General features: G+C 46.0%; 2 protein-coding genes across 4 annotated transcripts in view; one reads left to right on the top strand and one right to left on the bottom strand.

Moving 5' to 3' along the window:
* aass (aminoadipate-semialdehyde synthase) overlaps positions 1-15,517 on the top strand; it is a 60,396-nt gene extending 44,879 nt beyond the window's left edge. For all 3 annotated transcript variants that reach the window (XM_055650229.1, XM_055650227.1, XM_055650228.1), the window contains exons 18-24: positions 1,109-1,249; positions 4,418-4,585; positions 7,939-8,034; positions 9,013-9,128; positions 10,739-10,827; positions 12,505-12,681; positions 15,043-15,517. In XM_055650229.1, the coding sequence (XP_055506204.1) occupies positions 1,109-1,249; positions 4,418-4,585; positions 7,939-8,034; positions 9,013-9,128; positions 10,739-10,827; positions 12,505-12,681; positions 15,043-15,158 (903 nt within the window). In that variant the 3' untranslated portion in view covers positions 15,159-15,517. The remainder of the gene's footprint in view (positions 1-1,108; positions 1,250-4,417; positions 4,586-7,938; positions 8,035-9,012; positions 9,129-10,738; positions 10,828-12,504; positions 12,682-15,042) is intronic.
* Positions 15,518-20,169: 4,652 nt separating this feature from the next.
* The window catches only part of ptprz1a (protein tyrosine phosphatase receptor type Z1a), a 177,181-nt gene continuing 173,748 nt past the window's right edge, over positions 20,170-23,602 (bottom strand). The window contains 1 exon segment of the mRNA XM_055650225.1: positions 20,170-21,221. Within this exon segment, the coding sequence (XP_055506200.1) occupies positions 21,075-21,221 (147 nt within the window). The 3' untranslated portion in view covers positions 20,170-21,074.

Here is a 23,602-nt window from a genome sequence, read left to right as displayed (position 1 = left end):
TCCACTTTCTCCTTATAACTCAAATGCTTCAGATCTGGGCGGCACAGTTCCATCCACAAATCTTTTTTTTCCACCCTTTCCAAGAGCAGGGTGACCAGAACTGTACATGGTACTGAGGTAATGTGGCCTTATCAACATCTTGTACAACTATAACTTGACACCCCCAAGTTCAAGTTCGTCCAAATTTATTGTCACACCTGCCAATTATGGTACAGTGATATTTGAGTTGCCATACAGCCAGACTAAGTACAAAGCACCAAGACACACAGCCACATAAAATAAAATCTAGCCTAAACATCCAACAGGAATCCACACCCCTCACTGTGATGGAAGGTAATAAAGTTCAAAGATTTTCCTCGTTTGTTCACCCGTGGTCGGAGCTGTTGAACCCTCCGTTGCCGACGGTCCGATGTCTGAAGCCCATGCGTCGGGATGATCGAAACTCTGGCGTCGGGATGCATTGGAACACATCCGCAGCATGGAGCTCCCGAGTCGGCCTCTTCTTATCGGAGACCACGGGCTTCACGGTGTCAAACTCCAATACTTAATACCCTGACCGGTGAGCTCAAGCATACCATCTCCCTTCTTCCTCAATCTGTCTCCTTGTGTTGCCACCTTCATGGAACTTTGTCCCTACACCTCTAGGTCTCTCTCCTCTACCACACATTCTAAACCCCTTCCATTCCCAACGTTCAAATACCAATTCCAGTGAATTGAACATTTTCGAAGAAAACTGTTCATTAAAGTTATCCGTTCTGTGCGTTGGGAGACTTTCCAATACGCCTTTTGCACGTTGAATATTTCTTTAATGAACCAGCTGCCGGAGGAACGATAGTTGAGGCAGGTACTTGTCGTAAAGTTTAAGAAACATTTAGACAGGTACAATAAGAAGTGTCTCGGCCCCAAACCTCGCCCATTCCTTCTCTCCGGAGATGCTGCCTCACGCCACTGAGTTACTCCAGCTTTTTGTGTCTCTCGTCGGTACAAGGGTAGGATGTGTTTAGATGGACATGGGCCTGATGTGGGCGGGTGGGACTAGTGTAGATGGGATATGTTGGTCGATGTGGGCAAGTTAGACTGTATGACTGTAAGACTTCTTTTCCCTCAGGTAGAATCGTATCAGTCTTTCTGTGGAGGGCTCCCAGCTCCTGAATGTTCAGACAACCCTCTTGGATACAAGTTCAGCTGGAGCCCATCAGGAGCTTTGTTAAACATCATCCGCCCGGCCATTTTCTTAATGAACGGAGAGGTAAACTATTAAAGTTTTACTGAGTACTTCCTTAAAGTTTTCTTTGTGGAACAATACTTGCGTAATACAGCTTCATTCAGAACTGACTGAAAAATAATTGTGACTGCTACCAGGCGGGAACTTATTAATAAGTCAAAGAACTGAAACTCTCTCTTCATACTTCCTGAATCACAATGCATGGACTTAGATCAGTTGCATGTAACCTCGGGAGTTTGGATGCTGATATAAGTAGGTATGTTACAAACCTACCTGAATCTTCGATGAGAATCTGCCCCACCCCGTGTACGTGATTTTGGCGCTGTTTAGAGGGGGCGGGTTTAAAACGCAATTTTTACTAGGCTGTTGCAATCGAAAATGTTCAGCCTAGTAAATCATTAACGGAAAATCGCTGAAAGACCCCGTCGCAAAAGGTATTATTAGTTTTTATGGCCTTGTAAAATAACTATAGTAGTTTAAAAATCACTCTCTAAACCCGCGACCTCTCGCAGCCCCAGGGTTTTATAAAGCAAACAATTAAAGGTATGTACCTTATTTTTACATTAAAAGGGGCTTCTTAAGAACCCTGTATATAAAGTTTACTATAGCGAGTAGCTCATTTTGGGCTCTTTATATCCCGCAGTATTTTTCTGAGCATTTGAGGGCACAAATCCAGCGCAATGTGAACGTTCTAAACCAGCGCGTTCACAGGAACCCACTAGAAAGCCGATTTAAATTTACTTTAATTTACAGCAATTGAACACTAAATTCCTTCCATTTGGCCTATAAATTGATGTAAATGAGATTTTAAAATCATGTTTTATCGTGAATTATTTGTGAATATTATTTGGACACTTAGGCTATTTAAAAATGTTAATCATTTATTAAGAAATGGATAGATGTTTAGATCTAGTAATTGAAGTTTGAAATTAGCTACTATTGGGTAACTAACTAATTATATGCTTTAATTTCAGGTCATCCAAGTAAGATTATTTTATATTTGTTTCAGAATGCTTCAATCTATGATAACTGAAAATTTCATTCAGTTCTCTTAATTTTTAAGAAGGTTATGGGCTTTTGACTGTCCATGATCACAGCTTTTTTTGTTATGTCCATAGAAAATCAATAGGGAACAAGATGCTAATTTCCGATTATGAAAATGGCCATAACTTTTTTATTACTTGAGATATGAAAGTGAATTAGATGTCAAATTAAACATTGTTATGCTTTATCTGATGGGATAAATTGCAGACTTGATTTTTTAAATCTCAAAATTTTGTAACATTGCTAATATAAGTAGCTGCAAACACCCACCAATTGACACCCTAAAGTTTATAAACAATTGTACTTATCCACAAATTGTCCTCTGAAGTTTACAAGTAGCTACATTTTCCTCGATTTATACATAAGACGTTGGAGCAGAATTAGGCCATTCGGCCCATCGAGTCTTCTCCACCATTCGATCGTGGCTGATCTATTTTTCCCTCTCAACCCCATTCTCCTGCCTTATCCCTGTAACCTTTGACACCCTTACAAATCAAGACTCTATCAATCTCCACCTTAAAAATACCCAATGACTTGGCCTCCACAGCCGTCTGTGGCAATGAATTCCACAGACCCACCACCCTCCATAAAGCGGGGATTGATAGGTTCTTGATTAGTAATGCCCCTGTCCCAGTTAGGAAACCTGAACGGAAACCTTTGGAGACTTTGCGCCCCACCCAAGGTTTCCATGCGGTTCCCGGAGGTTTTTGTCAGTCTCCCTAATGGTCGAAAGTGGTTACCGCTTCTTCTATGTTCCGGCGATTATTTCAAAAAATTCAAAACCGGCCGCGATTAAAAATAGGTTGTCGTTTTTAAAAATTGGTAATTTCTTTAGTCGAAAACAGTTGCGATGCTAGTTGAAGATGGTTGCCGGAGGTTGCAGGTAGTGGGAGGTCTTACCTTCCACTACCTGCAACCTCCGGCAACCACCTGCAACCACCTGCAACCACCTTCAACTAGCATCGCAACCGGCTTCGACTAAATAATTACCGATGTTTAAAACGGCAACCTGGTCGCGGCCGGTTTTGAACCACTTTCGACCATTAGGGAGACTGACAAAAACCTCCGGGAACCGCTCGGAAACCTTGGGTGGGGCGCAAAGTCTCCAGAGGTTTCCGTTCAGGATTCCTAAGTGGGGCACGGGCATAAGGGTGTTGTGGGTTATGGGCGGGGGTAGGGGTGGGGGGTAAGACAGGAGAATGGGGTTATGAGGGAAAGATGGATCAACCATGATTGAATGGCGGAGTAGACACAATGGGCCGAATGGCCTAATTCTGTTTCTATGAACATGTGTAACGCTCTCATAGAGTTGTACAGCATGAAAACATTCCTTTCGGAAGAACTTGTCCAAGAAGGATCAGGATGCCCCATCTATGGTAATCCCATCAGCCTGCATTATGTCCATATCCCTCTAAATGTTTCCTATCCATGTCTCTTGACTCTTGTGTAGGAAGGAATTGCAGATGCTGGTTTAAACCGCAGATAGACACAAGATGCTGGAGTAATTCAGCGGGATAGGCAGCATCACTGGAAAGAAGGAATGGGTGACATCTCGGGTCAAGACTCTTCTTCAGTCCAAAGAAGGGTCTCGACCCGAAATGTCACCCATTCCTTCTCTATTGGATCTTGATGTCCTACTGGGGTCAGGTAGCCTTGTTGTACCATTCAATGCTTGGGTTGTTGCACCATTTAACATGAGATTGATCATGTATGTGTTTCTCATTGTGTCTATAGATATTTCGAACAGGCGATAAGCTCACTAGGTTTAGGAATACATGGTGGCCAAGGAATTTATTTAGCTCCAACTTTAGGAATGTGTGGAGTTGATATAGAACCATAGAAAATAGGTGCAGGAGTAGGCCATTCGGCCCTTTGAGCCAGCACTGCCATTCAATATGATCATGGCTGATCATCCAAAATCAGTACCTCATTCCTGTTTTCTCCCCATATCCCTTGATTCCATTAGCCCAAAGAGCTAAATCTAACTGGTCACCGCGGACTAGGTGCCTGTTTCCATGCTGTATCTCTAAACTGAACTAGACTACATGTGGATACTCAGTGGATGGTTGTGTGCTCTTGTAATGTCTGTGTGCGCTTACCCCTCTGGCTCTTGTTAAATGCAGTGCATTGGATGTGTTTCTTCCCCAGGTTGTGGACATCGCAGCCGGAGGGGCAGTACTTGACCACGCTCGGCCGATGAGTTTCTTCCCAGGATTTAATTTGGAGGGCATACCGAACAGAGACAGCATCAAATACGGCAAGCCATTCGGTATCGAGTCAGCCAGCACTCTGTTGCGAGGTTCATTGAGATACAGGGTAAGCAGGGAAACTGCGAACAACTGCAAGCATTGAAATGGCAATTCTGATCCACCAGAAAGAAGTGCGATGGAGGAGACAACAGGGGCTTAATTTAAGAATATGAATAGGAATACTTTACATGTGACTAAGTACAGTGAGATTCTTTGCTTGCATACACAATGTATGCAAATAGCAGCGTACGCCGAGATAGACACAAAATGCTGGAGTAACTCAGCGGGACAGGCAGCATCTCTGGGGAGAAGGCTGACGTTACGGGTCGAGACCCTTCAGCGTTGGTGGCCCCGGTCAGCGGACCGCCAGGTAGGCCGTGAGGATCAGCGGTGGAAGGGGTGGCCCCGGGGAGGTATATGGTTTCCTCAAATGCAGCCTGAGTTAGAGAGTATTAGCTACAAAGAGATGTTGCACAGACTTGGCTCAGTTCACATACAACAAATAATCCTCCGACATTTTCGCCACCGACATTCGTCACCGAATCCTCCGACATTCCAACGTGATCCCACCACTTGCCACATCTTCCCATCTCCTCCCCTGTCCGCTTTCCGCAGAGACCGCTCCCTCCGTAACTCCCTGGTCAACTTCCCACCCAAACCACCCCCTCCCCGGGCACTTTCCCTTGCAACCGCAGGAAATGCTACACTTGTCGCTTTACCTCCCCCCTTGACTCCATCCAAGGACCCAAGCAGTCGTTCCAGGTGCGGCAGAGGTTCACCTGCACCTCCTCCAACCTCATCTATTGCATCCGCTGCGCTAGATGTCAGCTGCTCTACATTGGTCAGACCAAGCGCAGGCTTGGCGATCGCTTCGCCCAACACATCTGCTTGGTTCGCAATAACCAACCTGATCTCCCGGTGGCTCAGCGCTTCAACTCCCCCTCCCATTCCAAATCCGGCCTTTCTGTCCTGGGCCTCCTCCATGGCCACAGTGAAGACCACTGTAAATTGGAAGAGCAGCACCTCATATTTCGCTTGTGCAGTTTGCACCCCAGCAGTATGCACATTGACCTCCAATTTCAGGTAGTCCCTGCTTTCTCCTCCCCTTCTCAGCTCTCCGTCAACCCACGGGCTCCACCTCTTTCTTTCTTCTTCCCGCCCCCTCCATAGAAACATAGAAATTAGGTGCAGGAGTAGGCCATTCGGCCCTTCGAGCCTGCACCGCCATTCAATATGATCATGGCTGATCATCCAACTCAGTATCCCGTACATGCCTTCTCTCCATACCCTCTGATCCCCTTAGCCACAAGGGCCACATCTAACTCCCTCTTAAATATAGCCAATGAACTGGCCTCGACTACCCTCTGCGGCAGAGAGTTCCAGAGATTCACCACTCTCTGTGTGAAAAAAATTCTTCTCATCTCGGTTTTAAAGGATTTCCCCCTTATCCTTAAGCTGTGACCCCTTGTCCTGGACTTCCCCAACATCGGGAGCAATCTTCCTGCATCTAGCCTGTCCAACCCCTTAAGAATTTAGTAAGTTTCTATAAGATCCCCTCTCAATCTCCTAAATTCTAGAGAGTATAAACCAAGTCTATCCAGTCTCCACCCTCACATCAGTCTGAAGAATGGTCTTGACCCAAAACGTTGCCTATTTCCTTCGCTCCATAGATGCTGCCTCACCCGCTGAGTTTCTCCAGCATGTTTGTCTACCTTGCACAGACTTGGATTGTTTTCTCTCGGATGCTGGAGGTTGAGTGGGGACCTGACAGATGTATATCAAGTGATGAGAGGCTTAGAGAGTAGGCATAGTCAGAACCTTGTTCACCAGGGTGGAGATGTCCTAGACTAGAAAGCTCAAGGTTAAGGTGAGATGGGATAAAGTTTAAAGGAGATGTGCTGGGCAAGTATTTTTAGGACAGAGGGTGATGTTGTGTCTGGATGCACCATCATGGGTGTTGGTGGTGGAGGTAGATATGATGGTGGTGTTACCTTTAGATATGCAGGGAATGGAGGGTAATGGATCACGTGCAGGCAGAAGAGAGTAGTTTATACCGGTATCATGTTCAACATAGGCATTGTGGGCCGAAGGGCCTTTTACTGTGCTGTACTGTTCAATATTCCACGCTCTACTAATGCAAGTTATTATTCACCTTCTGTTATTTCTCAGGAAAAACCAATTCATAAGCTCATGTGATTGGAGCAGAATGTGGCCATTTGGCCCATCTAGCCTACTCCGCCATTCAATCATGATTGATCTGTCTCTCCCCATTCTCCTGCCTTCTCCCCATAACGCCTGACACCCGTACTGATCAAGAATTCATCTATCGCTGCCTTAAAAATATCCACTGACTTGGCCTCCACAGTCATTGGTGGCATTATGAATTTACCAATGCTGAGAATTAATTTGAAAATTCACTTTAATCCTTCATATTTCACAGAAATACTAAGCAGCTGCACTCTGCTGGTATGAATGCTTTTTTGTTGAGATAGTGTGGCTGTCTTACTGAACAGGTTACAGATGTGTGCATGCCTTATTATCCAACCCCAGCATCTGTTTTTTCCTGTTTCATGTCCTTATTTGGAATAATCCCGAGCGTTATGATCACAGAGGATTCGGGGAATTGGGTTTAACGCTTGTAAAAGAAAGATTTAAACAATTGACATCTTTTTAGTGAACAGATTGTTTCATTAATCCTCCATCAGCAACCAATAAGCCATTTCGCCGAAATCTAAAAACCGTAGATAGACATCTGGAGTAACTCAGCGGTGACAGGCAACGTCTCTGGAGAGAAATGGGTGATGTTTCAGGTCGAAGCTGTCTGAAGAAGGGTCTCGACCTGCAAAAACATCACCCATTCCTTCTCTCCAGAGATACTCAGAGTTCTCCAGAGTTCTCCCAGAACATTCTTTAGGTATAAAAAGGGATAGAAGTGTGAAAGCAGATTCGGGGACAGTTTCTTCCCAGCTGTTATCAGGCAACTGAACCATCCTTCCACCAACTGGAGAGCGGTCCAAGTCTGATGAAGGGTCTCGGCCTGAAACGTCACCCATTCCTTCTCCCCAGAGATGCTGCCCGTCCCGCTGAGTTATTCCAGCATGTTGTGTCTACTGTTGGAAACAACCAGCAGGTATGGCAGCATCTGTGAAGACAGTGCAAAACAAAATATTCAAGTTGATACTTTTTTCAAAATCATTGATCTGAAACGTGAACTAAGAGTGGGATAACATAGAACTAGTGTGAACGGCTGATTGGTGCAGACTCGGTGGGCCGAAGGGCCTGTTTCCATGCCGTTTCTCTACACTAAACTAAAGTTAATCATCTTAAGCCCAACTGATCCCAAATAACGTTTAATCTGTCAAATGGCTCTTTATTTAATGGCAACGCTAATAGACATTGCCTTGTGCTCGTTTTTTCCAGGGATATGCAAATACAGTGAAAGGCTTTCACAAGATCGGACTCATCAACCCTGATCCATGTCCCCTCCTCTCTCCTGACGCTCCTCCGATTAGCTGGGTAGGTATCTTACCTTCTTGGAAAAGCATAGAGTGTTGCTTGACAAATTGACGTTTGGACCATTCAACCTTGCTATGTAATAATGGACAATAGGTGCAGGAGTAGGCCACTCGGCCCTTCGAGCCAGCACCGCCATTCAATGTGATCATGGCTGATCATCCCCAATCAGTACCCCATCCCTGCCTTCTCCCCATATCCCCTGACTCCGCTATCTTTAAGAGCCCTATCTAGTTCCCTCTTGAAAGTATCCAGAGAACCGGCCTCCACCACCCTCTGAGGCAAAGAATTCCACAGACTCACCACTCTCTGTGAGAAAAAGTGTTTCCTCGTCTCCGTTCTAAATGGCTTACCCCTTATTCTTAAATTCTGTGTCCCTTGGTTCTTGACTCCCCCAACATCGGGAACATGTTTCCTGCCTCTAGCGTGTCCAAGCCCTTAACAATCTTATATTTCAATAAGATACCCTCTCATCCTTCTAAACCCCACACAAGCCCAGCCGCTCCATTCTCTCAGCATATGACTGGTTTTGGAGCAGGGACCTAATACTCTGACACCCACAGCCCATTTGCCATTCAGAACAGGATGCTGGACCTTGGAGTGCAAGTTTGGCCAGTTAGGTATGGTAAGTATCCGCTGTTCCAGGTATCTAGCAAGACCAAGCGCAGACTGGGCGATTGTTTGGCAGAACACCTTCGCTCAGCCCGCCTTGGCCTATGTGATCAGCCATGATCGCAATGAAGGGCCGAATGGCCTCCTCCAGCACCTATTTTCTATGTTTCTATGTGATCTCCCAGTTGACAAACACTTTAATTCCCACACTGACCTTTCGGTCCTGGGCCTCCTCCATTGTCCTCCATAAGTAGGACAGGCCCTTAACACCTTCCCACCCAACTGCCCCTGCCCCTGCCCCTGCCCCTGCCACCACATTTCTCACTCTTGTTTACTCCCTGACTTGAAATTCTACTTGCGTTTGTGCAGAGGGAGCTGATGTGCACGCTGGTGGGAATCCCACCGTCCAGCAGCGTCCAGAGTCTCGAGGAAGTTGTGTACGAAAAGATTGAAAGAGATGAGCACAGAATGAACACGTTGAATTGGTGAGGAGAAGATCTGGATTTTTCGTCCCATAATTTCTCTGTCAAAGGCCACTTGAATGGTTTGTGTCTGAGAGTTGTTTTGTTTAGAGATACAGCACAGAAACAGGCCCTTCGGCCCACCGCGTCCGCGCCGACCAGCGATCCCCGCACATTAACACTACCCTAAACGCACCAGGGACAATTTTACATTTACATCAAGCCAAGTAGCCTATCAACCTCTTTGGAGTGTGGGAGGAAACCGAAGATCTCGGAGAAAACCCACGCAGTTCACGGGGAGAACGTATAAACTCCGTACAGTCAAGCACCCGTAGTCAGGATCGAACCCGGGTCTCTGGCGCTATGAGGCAGTAGCTCTACCGCTGCGCCACCGTGCCGCCCACTTGGATAATGATGCTGTTTACACAGCAACTAGTTTTTGCTGGTCATCTGCCAAGAAGATCTACATGAATCATGATGATACATACAGTTTATATGCTGAAGTAGAGTTCTTGACTCGAAACGTCACCCATTCCTTCTCTCCAGAGATGCTGCCCGTCCGGCTGAGTTACTCCAGCATTTTGTGTCTATCTTCGGTGTAAACCTGCATCTGCTGTTTTTTCCTACACAGTTCATTTACATGCACCTACCCTCTATGATGGATCACCATGCATTTGATGGCAGTCCATTGAGCAGCCAAGCTGAGACCTTGACTGTATAGAGAGGGGCATTTTTGAGGCTCAAACATGCCATATTTAGGTTTGCTTAGAAAAAAGGAAAGTAGGGGAATCGTGAAGCAGAGGACATTGGTTTAAAGCAGGGGTTTTCCAACCTTTTTTGTCCCGTTTACCCCTGGCAACTTCAATAGCACATAACAATGTTATTTCACTTATTTATGAACAACTAATGATGAACAGATACCGGTATACCAGAACCAAACACAGTCAGTAAATGTGAAAAAATATGTACAAATCCAGAATCAACAAATTTACCCCCCCTGGGCAAAATACCCCCTTAGGCTTTACCCCATGTTGAGAACCTTGGGCGGAGGATTTAACAGGAACCCTGTAACATTTTCACGAGGAAGGTACAATCAGAAGACATTGTTTGGAGAAACCTCAGCGGGTTCAGCACAACTATGGATCATCGGAAAGAAATAGGCAGGTCCATTTGGTGCATAGGTCAGATACCCACCTGCGTTAGGAGGGTATTGCCAAATTATGACATTTAGAAACATTTAGCAGGTCCATGGATAGGACAGATTTAGAGGGATGCAAGCCAAACGCAGGCAGGTGGGACTTGTGTGGATGGGACATGTTGGGCCGATGGGCTTGATTTCATGCTGTAGTAAGTGAATGTGGAGTGATATAATATGGGTAGCTATGGGTTTTCTGGTTCTTATCTAGTTGCAGTGCTGTGGAGCTTCACTGCTTCTCCCCTATGTCCACTCTCTACACTGATCATAATCCCAGCGCTATGTTGAATCAATCAATGAAATGTTAACTGTCCTGATTCTCCCATACTCACTTGTCCTTGCATGACTGAACATTTATGTCCGTACCATCTTTAAAGATTCCTTTCACCAACTTGCCTTGTGCAATTACCTGGTCTAACGTTTCTTTGTTCTGACAAAGGCTCGGGCTGTTCAAAGATGAGCCGGTGGAGAAAGGACGCAGTCTTCTCGAGTCTTTTGCAAAGCACATTGAGCCCAAACTTTCTTACGGTAAGAGAACCTCTGCATGTTCTCATGCAATAGCTGTCACTGTTTCATTGGTAAAACTTAATTTAAAAAAAAAATCATTTTAATGTTACGACTCGATTAAAAATAAAACGATGAAGGATTTACAAAACCGCTGTGAGTATTGAGCTTTGTTCTAAGTCAAGTATCAATTTATGAACAGGTTAATTAGTGTAAACTACTGGGATAGATTCAGCTCAGCTTTCCTATCAAAAATAATTTCCAAGCAGTCATAAGAAATGGAGTGTAGGAAGGAACCGCAGATGCTGGTTTATGCCAAAGATAGACACAAAGTGCTGGAGTAACTCAGCGAGTCGGGCAGCATTTCTGGGGAGGAAGGATGGGTGACGTTTTGGGTCGGGATCCTCTTCAAAGAAAGGCGCTGACCAAAAATGTTACATATCCTTTTTCTCCAGAGTTCATAAGATCATGAGATCATAAGTGATAGGAGCAGAATTAGGCCGTTTGGCCCATCTAGTCTACTCTGCCATTCAATCATGGCTGATCTATCTCTTCCTCCTAACCCCATTCTCTAGCCTTCTCCCCATAACCTCTGACAACTGTACTCATCTATCTCTGCCTTAAATATATCTACTGACTTTGCCTCCACAGCCTTCTGTGGCAAAGAATTCCACAGATTCACCACCCTATTGACTAAAGAAATTCCTCCTCATCTCCTTCCTAAAAGAACATCCTTTAATTCTTAGGCTATGACCTCTAGTCCTAGACTCTCCCACTAGTCGAAACATCCTCTCCACATCTACTATATCCAAGCTTTTCACTATTTTCTACATTTCAATGAGGTCCCCCCCTCATTCTTGTAAACTCCAACGAGTACAGGCCCAGTGCCGTCAAATATGTTAGCAGATGCCGCCTGCTGTCCACCACAGACTGCTGTGAATAATCCTCTGCTTATTTTCAACATGGAAAAGGTGAAGGCCATTTGAGGGGGTGGAGCGTAGCCCTGTGTTTTCAACAAGAAGCAGAAAACAGTCACAGAGTGCTGGAGTAACTCAGTGGGTCAGGCAGCATCTCTGGAGTAAAAGGATAGGCTGATGTTTTGGGTCAGGACATTTCTTTGAAGAAGGGTCCCGACCCAAAGCGTCACCTATCCCTTTTCTCCAGAGTTGTTGCCTGACCCGCTGAGTTACTCCAGCACTTTGTGCCCATCTTTGGTGTAAATCAGCATCTGCAGTTCTTTGTTTCTACGAGAAGCAGATAGCAAGGTGGGATTTGGGTTGAGATTTCATTACAGAAACATATAAAGTAGGTGCAGGAGTAGGCCATTCAGCCCATCGAGCCACCACCGGCATTCAACATGATCATGGTTTATCATCCTAATCATTACCCCATTCCTGCTTTCTCCCCATATCTCGTGATTCCGTTAGCCTTAAGAGCTATATCTAACTCTCTTGCAAACATCCAGTGAATTGGCCTCCATTGCCTTCTGTGGCAGGGAAACCCACAGATTCATAACTTTCTGGGTGAAAAGGGTTTTCCTCATCTCAGTCCTAAATGGCCTAACCCTTATTCTTAAAACCGTGACCCCTGGTTCTGCCCCCCCAACCCCCCCCCCCCCCCCCCCAACAGCGGGAACATTTTTCTTGCATCTAGCCTGTCCAATCCCGTAAGAATTTCTATAAGATGGTGATTGTGTTTCAGCTCCTGGTGAGAGAGACCTGGTCGTGTTGCGGAACGATGTTGGGATTAGACACCCCTCGGGCCAACTGGAAACCAAGCACGACAGTTTGGTGGTCTATGGTGATGTTGGCGGCTTCTCGGCAATGGCCAAAACTGTTGGCTTCCCATGTGCAATTGCAGCCGAGATGGTCTTGGATGGTAAGTGTTCTTTCACTTCACACATGTCTTTCTGTGAGACGGTTGTAAATATTTCCCTGCAGTGAAAGGGATTCTGAATGTTTGTTTTGCATCTGTCGACACGTTGAATAAGAGGACAACAAGAGGGGCGACACGGTGGCGCAGCGGTAGAGTTGCTGCCTTCCAGCGCCAGAGACCTGGGTTCGATCCTGACAACAAGTGCTGTCTGTACAGAGTTTCCCATTCTCACTATAACCTGCCTGGGTTCCTCCCGGTGCTCCAGTTTCCTCCCACTCTCCAAAGACCTGCCGGCTTGTAGGTCAATTGGCTTCTGTAAATTGTAAATCGCCCCGAATGTGTAGGATAGGATAGGTGTGATCACTGGTCGTCATGGACTCTGTGGGGTTGAAGGGCCAGTGTCCACACTGTCTCTGAAGTCGAAAGTAAAAAGGAGAGGGATTTAGGAATCTATAGAAAATCAGCAGAATGAACCCAGGGAAGTCTGAACAAAATGGAAGCTGGAGAAATGGACCCTCTTTCCCCAAGACAACACCACTGCCCCCCGGTCCCAGACCACCCCTTGCCCTGTTCCCACCTCCTTGTGCATTCAAATCCCATTCCAGAATTTGACAAGTTTGGAGGGATATGGACCAAGCGCAGGCAGGTGGGACTAGCGTAGCTGGGACATGTTGGTCTGAAGGGCCTGTTTCCACACTGTATCTGTGACTCTATGATGCTAATCCAAATTTCTGTTGAAGTGCTGTGCGGAAGGAATGCAGGAATGCTGGTGGCATCATCTTTTATATGAGATGTTCTCTTAATGCAAATACTTCATAGAACTACTTGTCCCTGAACTACTTCTCAGGAGCTTTCTCTGGAACTTTGTGTACAAGTTCTTAGAACCATGATTATTCTACAGATTTGTTAGTTGAGAAGGATTTTGTTTCTTTTCTTTTTGCTGATGTCGCTGCCTTCAACTTAATAATAAAACTTTTACACTGACAAATTCATGTCATAGAAGCATATTTAAGCCAATCGGCCCATCGAGCCGACTCCATATAACCATATAACCATATAACAATTACAGCACGGAAACAGGCCATCTCGGCCCTACAAGTCCGTGCCGACACAACTTTTTTTCCCTTAGTCCCACCTGCCTGCACTCATACCATAACCCTCCATTCCCTTCTCATCCATATGCCTATCCAATTTATTTTTAAATGATACCAACGAACCTGCCTCCACCACTTCCACTGGAAGCTCATTCCATACCGCTACCACTCTCTGAGTAAAGAAGTTTCCCCTCATGTTACCCCTAAACTTCTGTCCCTTAATTCTGAAGTCATGTCCTCTTGTTTGAATCTTCCCTATTCTCAAAGGGAAAAGCTTGTCCACATCAACTCTGTCTATCCCTCTCATCATTTTAAAGACCTCTATCAAGTCCCCCCTTAACCTTCTGCGCTCCAGAGAATAAAGACCTAACTTATTCAACCTATCTCTGTAACTTAGTTGTTGAAACCCAGGCAACATTCTAGTAAATTTCCTCTGTACTCTCTCTATTTTGTTGACATCCTTCCTATAATTGGGCGACCAAAATTGTACACCATACTCTAGATTTGGTCTCACCAATGCCTTGTACAATTTTAACATTACACTCCGTCATTCAGTCATCCATTTTTCCCTTTTAGAATCTGTTCTGGCACAATGGAAGAATAATTTAGTTTAGTTAGAGATACAGAGCGGAAACAGGCCCTTCGGCCCACTGAGTCCGTGCCGTCCAGCGATCCCCGCACAATAACACTATCCTACACATACGGACAATTTACATTTATACCGAGACAATTAGCCTACAAACCTGTATAACTTTGGAGTTTGGGAGGAAACCGAAAAAACTCTCGGAGAAAAACCCAGGCAGGTCAAGGATTACGTGCAAACTCCGTACGGTAAAAAGCTTTTGTTGCGTCCTATCCAGTCAGCGGAAAGACAATACATGATTACAATCGAGCCATGTATAGTATTTAAATACATGATAAAGGAATAACGTTTAGTGCAAGGTAAAGCCAGCAAAGTCCGATCAAGGATAGTACGATGAGGTAGATAGTAGTTCAGGACTGAAAATAGACACTAAAAGCTGGTGTAACTCAGCGGGACGGGCAGCATCTCTGGAGAGAAGGAATGGGTGACGTTTCAGGTCGAGACCCTTCACCAGACTGGGACTGCTCTCTAGTTGGTGGTAGAATGGTTCAGTTGCCTGATAACAGCTGGGAAGAAACGGTTCCTGAATCTAGAGGCGTGCGTTTTCACACGTCTACACCTAAAGTACCTTCTGATGCCGTTGCACTGATTATGTGTGTTTTTATTTTGTTTAAATCTTGTTTACAGGTGAAATTACTACCAAAGGAGTGTTTGGACCAGTGACCAAAGATATCTACAAACCAATCCTAGATCGTATCAAAGCTGAGGGAATTGTGTACACTTCCACCACCACTTGTGCATGAAGACCTTGTGTGACTGGGAACTAGAACGGAAATATTTTGTTTGCTACAGATTTTATTCTTCCAAAGCAATAGTAATGTTTTTAAAGTGTAAATTCCAGGTGACTACTCTGAAATGTAGATGCTGTTGACCTTTCTGGGCCATTCATTTAAGGATGTTTCCTACATGTTCATAATGCGAGCGAGTTGTTTAATTAAAACAACGTGATAATTAATGATTGAACCTTAATCATTGACGGAGATTGTAATTTGTTTGTTGATAAACCAAGATGCCTTTGCAAAAGGTGTTATGGTGCCAATCTGCCTTTGAGCTCGGAATGTACCCCCCATTAAACTGCAGCTTTCTTGCAAGTTACCATTCATCGGTAGTGCTGTTGCATCTGGTCTTTTGGCTATAGTCATAGATGTGGATAAATTCTGTAGGGAACAGAATTGTACTGGCATGTACCCAAGTGAAGAGCAATGTGTCTGCCCCAGTTCCTCCTCCAGATTTATCCATGGGGATTTCCTGGGCTAGAACATCTATAAACAATGGTATTTCTGTGTGAGTTGTCTCCACCCCCTCTAGATCACAACTCCAGCGATTCAGTGGCGCAGCGGTGCGGTGGTGGAGTTGCTGCCCGACAGCGGCAGGGACTCTGGTTCGATCTTTATTACAGGTGCTGCCTGTCCAAGGACAAAGGCCTGTCCAAGGCTTAAGGATTGAGGGGAAATCCTTTAAGACCAGATGAGAAAAACATTTTTCACACAGAGAGTGGTGAATCTCTGGAACTCTCTGCCACAGAAGGTAGTTGAGGCTAGTTCATTGGCTATATTTAAGAGGGAGTTAGATGTGGCCCTTGAGGCTAAAGGGATCAGGGGGTATGGAGAGAAGGCAGGTACGGGATACTGAGTTGGATAATCAGCCGTGATCATATTGAATGGCGGTGCAGACCCGAAGGGCCGAATGGCCTACTCCTGCACCTATTTTCTATGTTTCTATGTACATAGTTTGTACGTTTTCCCCCTTAGGTCCCTATAGGTTTTCTCCGGATGCTCCGGTTTATTCCCATGCTCCAAAGACGTCCGGGCTTGTAGTTCAATTGGCTTGTGTAAATTGTCCCTCGTGTGCGAGATAGAACTAGTGTGTGGGTGATCGCTGGTCGGCACCAAATCGATGGGCCAAAGGGCCTGTTTCCGCGCTGTATCTTCAAAGTCTAAAGTCTGGTTCACTCACGACCAAACAGGCGTCACCCCGCGGACATGTGGGCGGTGCGCCCGACGTCGCAGTGGCCTCTGCAGTCTGAGTATTTTATTTTTTTGTCCTGTTGAAGGTTTAGTTTGTAGCGGGTTTTTAAATGTGTATATGTGGGGGGTGGGGGGGGGTGGGGGAAACTTTTAAATCTCTGCCCTGCAAGGAGACCCGACCTTTTACCTGTCGGGTCTCCGTTGCCGTTGGGGCCTAGCGCCGTGGAGCGGCCTACTACCGGAACGACCTGGAGGCTCAAGTCACGGAGCCTGCGGAGCTGCGGGACCTACCTCTGTGGAGCTGGCCAGCTTCGGAGCATGGAGAGCTGCGGTGGCGTGCTGCTGCGACCCGACTCCGGTGGATGGTGAGACCGGGTGCTCGCGGGTCCCCGGCGGGTGACCGCTTTGTGGGGCACCGGCAACGGCGACTTCTCCCGCCCGAATTGCGGGGTTGAGAGTGAACTGGAGCGGGGCCTTACATCGCCCGGCGCGGCTTTAATTTGCCGCAGACCTGCTAGCGCCCGCCGGGGGCTCCAACAACAAGACCCGGGAGAGGAATGGAGAGCAGGGGAGAAACAAGACTTTGCCTTCCATCACAGTGAGGAGGAGATTCACTGTGATGGATGTTTGTGTAAATTGTGTTGGTGTGTGTCTTGGTTCTTTTCTTGTATGGCTGCAGAAACCAAATTACGTTTGAACTTCATGTGAGGTTCGCAAAGGATAAAGGGATGCTGGGGGACAGCGCTGTTTACACATTATGCGACTCTGTAATGCCAGAATACCTGAGGCAACGGTTCTGGTGGCTGCAGACAGACTGTTCCTCCTATGAACAGTGGCGGAGTTGCTGCCTTACAGCGCTAGAGACCCGCAATCCTGACTATGGGTGCTGTCTGTGGAGTTTTGTACGTTGCCGTTGGATATAGCTCTTAGGGCTGACTGAATCAAAGGATATGGGGAGGAGCGGCCAGCTCTTACTTTGATGACAGCTGAGTGGGCTGCGGACCTACCTCTGTGGAGCTGGCCAGCTTCGGAGCATGGAGAGCTGCGGTGGCGTGCCGCTGCGACCGGACTCCGGTGGATGGTGACACCGGGAGCTCGCGGGTTCCCCGGTGGGTGAATGCTTTGCGGGGCACCAGCAACGGCGACTTCTCCCGCCCGAATTGCGGGGTTGAGAGTGACCTGGAGCGGGACCTTACATCGCCCGGCGCGGCTTTAATTTGCCGCGGACTTGCTAGCGCCCGCCGGGGGCTCCAACACCAAGACCCGGGAGAGGAATGGAGAGCAGGGGAGAAACAAGACTTTGCCTTCCATCACAGTGAGGAGGAGATTCACTGTGATGGATGTTTGTGTAAATTGTGTTGGTGCGTGTCTTGGTTCTTTTCTTGTGTGGCTGCAGAAACCAAATTACGTTTGAACTTCATGTGAGGTTCGCAAAGGATAAAGGGATGTTGGGGGACAGCGCTGTTTACACATTATGCGACTCTGTAATGCCAGAATACCTGAGGCAACGGTTCTGGTGGCTGCTGACAGACGTTCCTCTGGGCTTCCCTCCTGTGAACAGTGGCGGAGTTGCTGCCTTACAGCGCCAGAGACCCGGGTTCAATCCTGACTACAGGTGCTGTCTGTGTGGAGTTTGTACGTTCATGTATTCAAGAGAGAGTTAGATATAGCTCTTAGGGCTGACGGAATCAAAGGATATGGGGAGAAATCAGGAACGGGCTTCTAATTTTGGACAATTATGTCATTAGCAGTGCACCTGAGTCTGGAAGATGTCAGACATGCTGAAGGGAAGTAGTCAATGGAAGCTCTTAGCTGAGTACTTTGATGGTGGCACAGCAGTAGAGTTGCTGCCTTACAGCGCTTATAGCACAAGACACCCAGATTCGATCGTGACCACAGGTGCTGTCTGTACGGAATTTGTACATTCTCCCCGTGTGTGTGTGTGTGTGTGTGTGTGTGTGTGTGTAATTTTATTCATCTTTGAACCCCACGTTAAATCATTGGGCTTTCCTTTATTTTGCATGGCAAAATGATCACCACTCTGAAATCAGTCTGAGACTGGGAGATGTGTATGCTCATTTTAACATGGAACACCTAAAGCTGGTGACAGCAATAACATACGTCCTTTGTGCAGAACCGGTGCTGCCCGTAGCCTTTTCAAACTCAATCAAGGATAACCACTGGTGCAAACTTAAACTATTTACAAACTATTCCCATTGTAAAAATACCCTGGATATCGTGCGCTTTTGTTTTGTCTGAAAAGTCTGTATCTTTTCTTTGTAGGGTGCACCAGATTTATATTCCAACATAGCTCAAGGGGTCACTCATGAGAAGCAACTTTTGGTCATGTTAAGGACACAGATAGGGCGGCACAGCGGTAGAATTGCGTCCTTACAGCGGCAGGCACCCGGGTTTGATCCTGATTACGGGTGCTGTCTGTACGTTCTCCCCGTGGGTTTTCTCCGTCTGGGAGCTCCAGTTTCCTTCTACATTCTAAAGACGTGCAGGGTTGTAGGTTAATTGGCTTTGGCAAATTGTCCTTCGTGTGTGGGTCATTGTGGGCCAAAGGGCCTGTTTCCATGCTGCAACTTCAAACTAAACTAAGATGCGAATCCTAACTCCTATCCTAAATACTAAGATGGTAGTCGTGTTTCACTGTACCTTAACACATGTGACCATAAACTGACCTTGAACCTTGAACTTTAAATCTTATTGCTCAAATTTATAATCTGAGCAATGGATTATAACTTTTTCCTCAGTCTGTTGTGGCTACTCTGAGTCCAGATTCTCCTCGCTGTGTGGGTAACAGCAATGGTCAATGGTTCTTTAATATAATAATAATATAATATTTATTACATATCATTTGAACCTCAGTGAGGCTCAAACGAAACTCCGTTTCCTTTATAAGCGCATGTACGCATATTGTGATTACAAAATATTTTTTTTTCCCATACAGCTCAGTAAAGTATTGCTGTGCCCTAAGCACGGTCCCCGATTAGTAGAAAGGGCATAGAAATAGTCCACTGAGACCCCGTGCAAGGGTCGGCAGGATTTGGCGCCATTTTCAAAGTCGGTGGAGGCTGGTTCACTGGATACTTTCAAGAGAGAGCTAGATAGGGCTCTTAAAGATGGCGGAGTCAGTGGATATGGGGAGAAGGTAGGTATTGGGGATGATCAGCCATGATCACATTGAATGGCGGTGATGGCTCGAAGGGCTGAATTGCCTACTCCTGCACCTATTGCCAAGTCCAGTTTTTAGTTTCGATCTTATAGAAAGGTAAACAATTATAAAAGGACTGGACAAGCAAGATGCAGGAAAAATGGTCCCAATGTTGGGGGAATCCAGAACCAGGGGCCACAGTCCAAGAATAGAGGTGAGGCCATTTAAAACTGAGATGAGAAAAAAACTTTTCCCCCCAGAGAGTTTTGTGGAATTCTCTGCCACAGATGGCAGTGGAGGCCAATTCACTGGATGAATTTAAAAGAGAGATAGAGATCTGGGGGGCTAGCGGATTCAGGGGATATGGGGAGAAGGCAGGCACGGGTTACTGATTGTGGATGATCAGCCATGGCCACAATGAATGGTAGTGCAGGCTCCTCCTGCACCTATTTTCTATGTTTCTATGATCCAGTCGAGCCCCAGGCTACCATCTATGTCAAATTGAATCGGAAGGTAGGACGCTGAGATACTCTGCAAAGCTGAACATCATTCTCAACTACTGACAGATGTGCCCGAAATGAGGTGTGACTGGCACGGTCCCAATAATGAAAGCCACCGATAACCAGCTGATAAAACCTGCATTTTAATTCTTCCACAGTAGCCACAAATGTAAAAACATCAGTTGCAACAAAATCACACATCATCTGGGTCCTTTCCTCTGTGAAGCTTTGAAGACCCACTATTCCTGTTGCACAAACAGTGTTAAAATTGCATGCTGTTATTTGTAAATATTACATCACATAGGTCATTAATAAACACCTGACATCAGATTTAGAATCGCAGTGGAATTAGACATATTTTAAACATTAATAAAATGCCAGCTACAACAACAATGTAGTCATAACATCAAAAAAAGACTAGAAAAGACTCTGTAGTAAAATATAAAAATCTAGAATTATAAATAGAAATTTGGTCCATGGATGGGTTCATTGTTCTACTATTTACATTATGTATTAGAAGATTAATTCTCTTTCTTTAATTAAGCAATGTCTACATATCCAGATTTAATCAACGATACCCTTCCCTCTTTCTGTGCATGATCTAGCTTGCGTGATAGGGCGCTGCTGAACGCTGGCCTCGTGAAGTTGTTGACATCGTAGAAGATAGCAAAAGGGTGAGACTTGGGCGGCTTTGAGTCGGGGAACCGTAGATGGAGTGGCCGCTATGAAAAAGCCTCTGTAGGAATTAATGCCACCCTCCTCTTTCCCCCTCCCCCCCCCCCCCCCCCCCCCCCCCCCCCCCACCCCCCATGTCTGACTCTGGTACAAACTGGAAGACCACAGACCACGAAAAACTTGACACAGAACATGCTGAATATGTAACTACAGCGAACATCAGCCAGGCCAAAATGACTTACTGCACATTTTTCAGCTAAGATTTTTAATGATAGGACGTCATCCGCAAGTCACCGTCCAGAGGCGACGTGACATGGATACCTGTGCAGTTAACAAAATCTGAAAGGGGACCGTGTGTTACACCAGAGACTCCATGCTTTCTGCTGCGCCATGGTCGTCAGCACAAAGGGCAAGGCCATTGGTTTCCAGTGCGGTCGTAGGTCTTTCATCTTCCTTTGAACTGACCAAGCTGAGGACAGCTTTGTATAGAAATTGGTACTGGTCCTGTAAGGAGATAAAGAGATCTCATTCTTCAAAAGTTTCTAGGAGCAGAATTAGGGCATTCAGCCCATCAAATCTACCCCACCATTTAATCATGGCTGACTTATCTTTCCCTCTCAACCTCATAACTGCTGATACCCGTACTAATCAAGAATCTGTCAATCTCCGCCTTAAATATCTGCATTGACTTGGCTTCCACAGCAATGGATACCACAGATTCACCACCCTCTGACTAAAGAAATTCCTCCTCATCTCCTTTCCAAAAGTACGTCCTTTTATTCTTCTTGTGACTCTCTCAAAAGTTAATTTAACATCTTTCAACCAGTTAAGTAAAGAACACTGTGACATCTTTTCCGCAAAATGACACAAAAGCTGCTCTCTTATCTGCCTGCTCCCAAAATCACGCTGCTTTGTTGGTGACATTATTAGTCAGACACCGTTAGGACGGCATGGTTGCGCAGTGATAGAATTGCTGCCTTACAGCACTTACAGCGCCAGGGACCCGAGTTCGATCCTGACAACAGGGTGCTTGCCTGTACAGAGTTTGTAAGTTCTCCCTGTGACTGCCTGGGTTTTCTCTGAGACCTTCGGTTTCCTCCCACACTCCGTAGACATACAGGTTGGTAGGTTAATTGGCTTGAAGTAGATGTAAAAATTGTCCCTAATGTAGGATAGTGTCAATGTGCGGGGATCGCTGGTCGGTGCGAACTCGGTGGGCCGAAGGGCCTGTTTCCGCGCTATATCCCTAAACTAAACTAAACTAAACCTTTGCTTCCTTTCTTTCCAGTTCCCTGGTAGGCATAACAGTAATAGTCCATGTCTTTTTGATTTATTACTTATGACACAAGGAGGCCATTCAGCCCATCTCATCAATGGTGGCTGCAAATAGAGGTGCTGTCCAACCTACTGAGTATTTTTTACTTCTTCAGTGCGATCCTTTGTCCCATTGCCTCTATCTTTGTTCCTTTGTAACTTATTTTGTTCTCAGAGTCATACAGTGTGGAAACGGGCTCTTGGGATCAACGTGCCCCATCTACACAAGCCCCACCTGCCTGCGTTTGGCCCATATCCCCGTAAACCTCACCTATCCATGTAGATGCCTAAATGTTCTTAAACGTAATGCACATTCCCTTTCTTTTCTTTGATTTTTTTTGCCAATAGCCGACACGGAGGAGTTCATTTTCTGCAGCTAATTAAACTACCAGACCCGGCAGGAGCTCAGTCACTCAGGGAACGTACAGACTCCAAGCAAACAGCACCCGAGATACTGAAGACCTCGGGGGAAAAACCCACGCTGGTCACGGGCAGAACGTACAAACTCCGTAGTTGAACCTGGGTGCCGAAAACTGCCAGTGGCATGCCATGTGTAGTTTTCACTGATTCCAGAATGCATGTTTAGTTTACTGTTTCTTGCAGGAACTCACCAAGTACAGCCCCTCCCTCCCTCCCTCCCTCCCTCCCTTCCTTCCTTCCTTCCCTCCTTCCTTCCTCCCTCCCTCCTCCAACAAAATAAATTGCTACACCATTCAGGGGGGAAGTATTTGTCCTGATGTCTGAGGACTGAGATGAGAAAAACATTTTTTCTGAATCTGTGGAATCCTCTGCAACAGAATGTAGTTGAGGCCAGTTCATTGGCTATATTTAAGAGGGAGTTAGATGTGGCCCTTGTGGCTAAAGGGATCAGGGGGTATGGAGAGAAGGCAGGTACGGGATACTGAGTTGGATGATCAGCCATGAGCATATTGAATAGCGGTGCAGGCTTGAAGGGCCGAATGGCCTACTCCTGCACCTATTTTCGATGTTTCTATGTCCAATCCCAGCCAGATTCCCTCAATCAGTTTCATCACATCTATAAACTTTTATAAGGACAGGAAGGATGGCGCTGCGGTAAAGTTGCTGCCGTACGGCGCCAGAGACACGGGTTCGATCCTGACTACGGGTGCTTGTCTGTACTTTCTCCCCGTGACCTGCATGGGGTTTTTTTCCCCCGAGATCTTCAGTTACCTCCCACACTCCAAAGACGTGCAGGTGTGTAGGTTAATTGCGTGTAGGGAGCTGACATCCCTCCCCATGCAGGAGCTTGATCGCCCCGACACGGAGGCTACGGGAGCCAAGATCGTCCCGTCAACAGACGGTTCAAGGCCATCGACCGCAAGAGAACAAAGAAGGGAAGAGATTGAACTTTTTTCCGCCTTCCATCACAGTGAGAAGTCACTGTTGTGGATGTTCAAGTGAAAATGTATTTTGTGTGTTTTGTTGCTTTTTAATTGTATTTGACTGTATGGCAAATCAAATTCCTCGTATGTTGCAAAACATACTTGGTTAACAAAGTATGATTACGATTATGACAGTGTATGGGGTGATCACTGTTCCGCGCTGTATCT

Source organism: Leucoraja erinacea, chromosome 19 (genome assembly GCF_028641065.1).
Source record: "Leucoraja erinacea ecotype New England chromosome 19, Leri_hhj_1, whole genome shotgun sequence".
Taxonomy (NCBI): Eukaryota; Metazoa; Chordata; class Chondrichthyes; order Rajiformes; family Rajidae; genus Leucoraja; species Leucoraja erinaceus.
The sequence above is the reverse complement of the archived record's forward strand: the minus strand, read 5'-3'. Positions and strand labels throughout refer to the sequence as shown.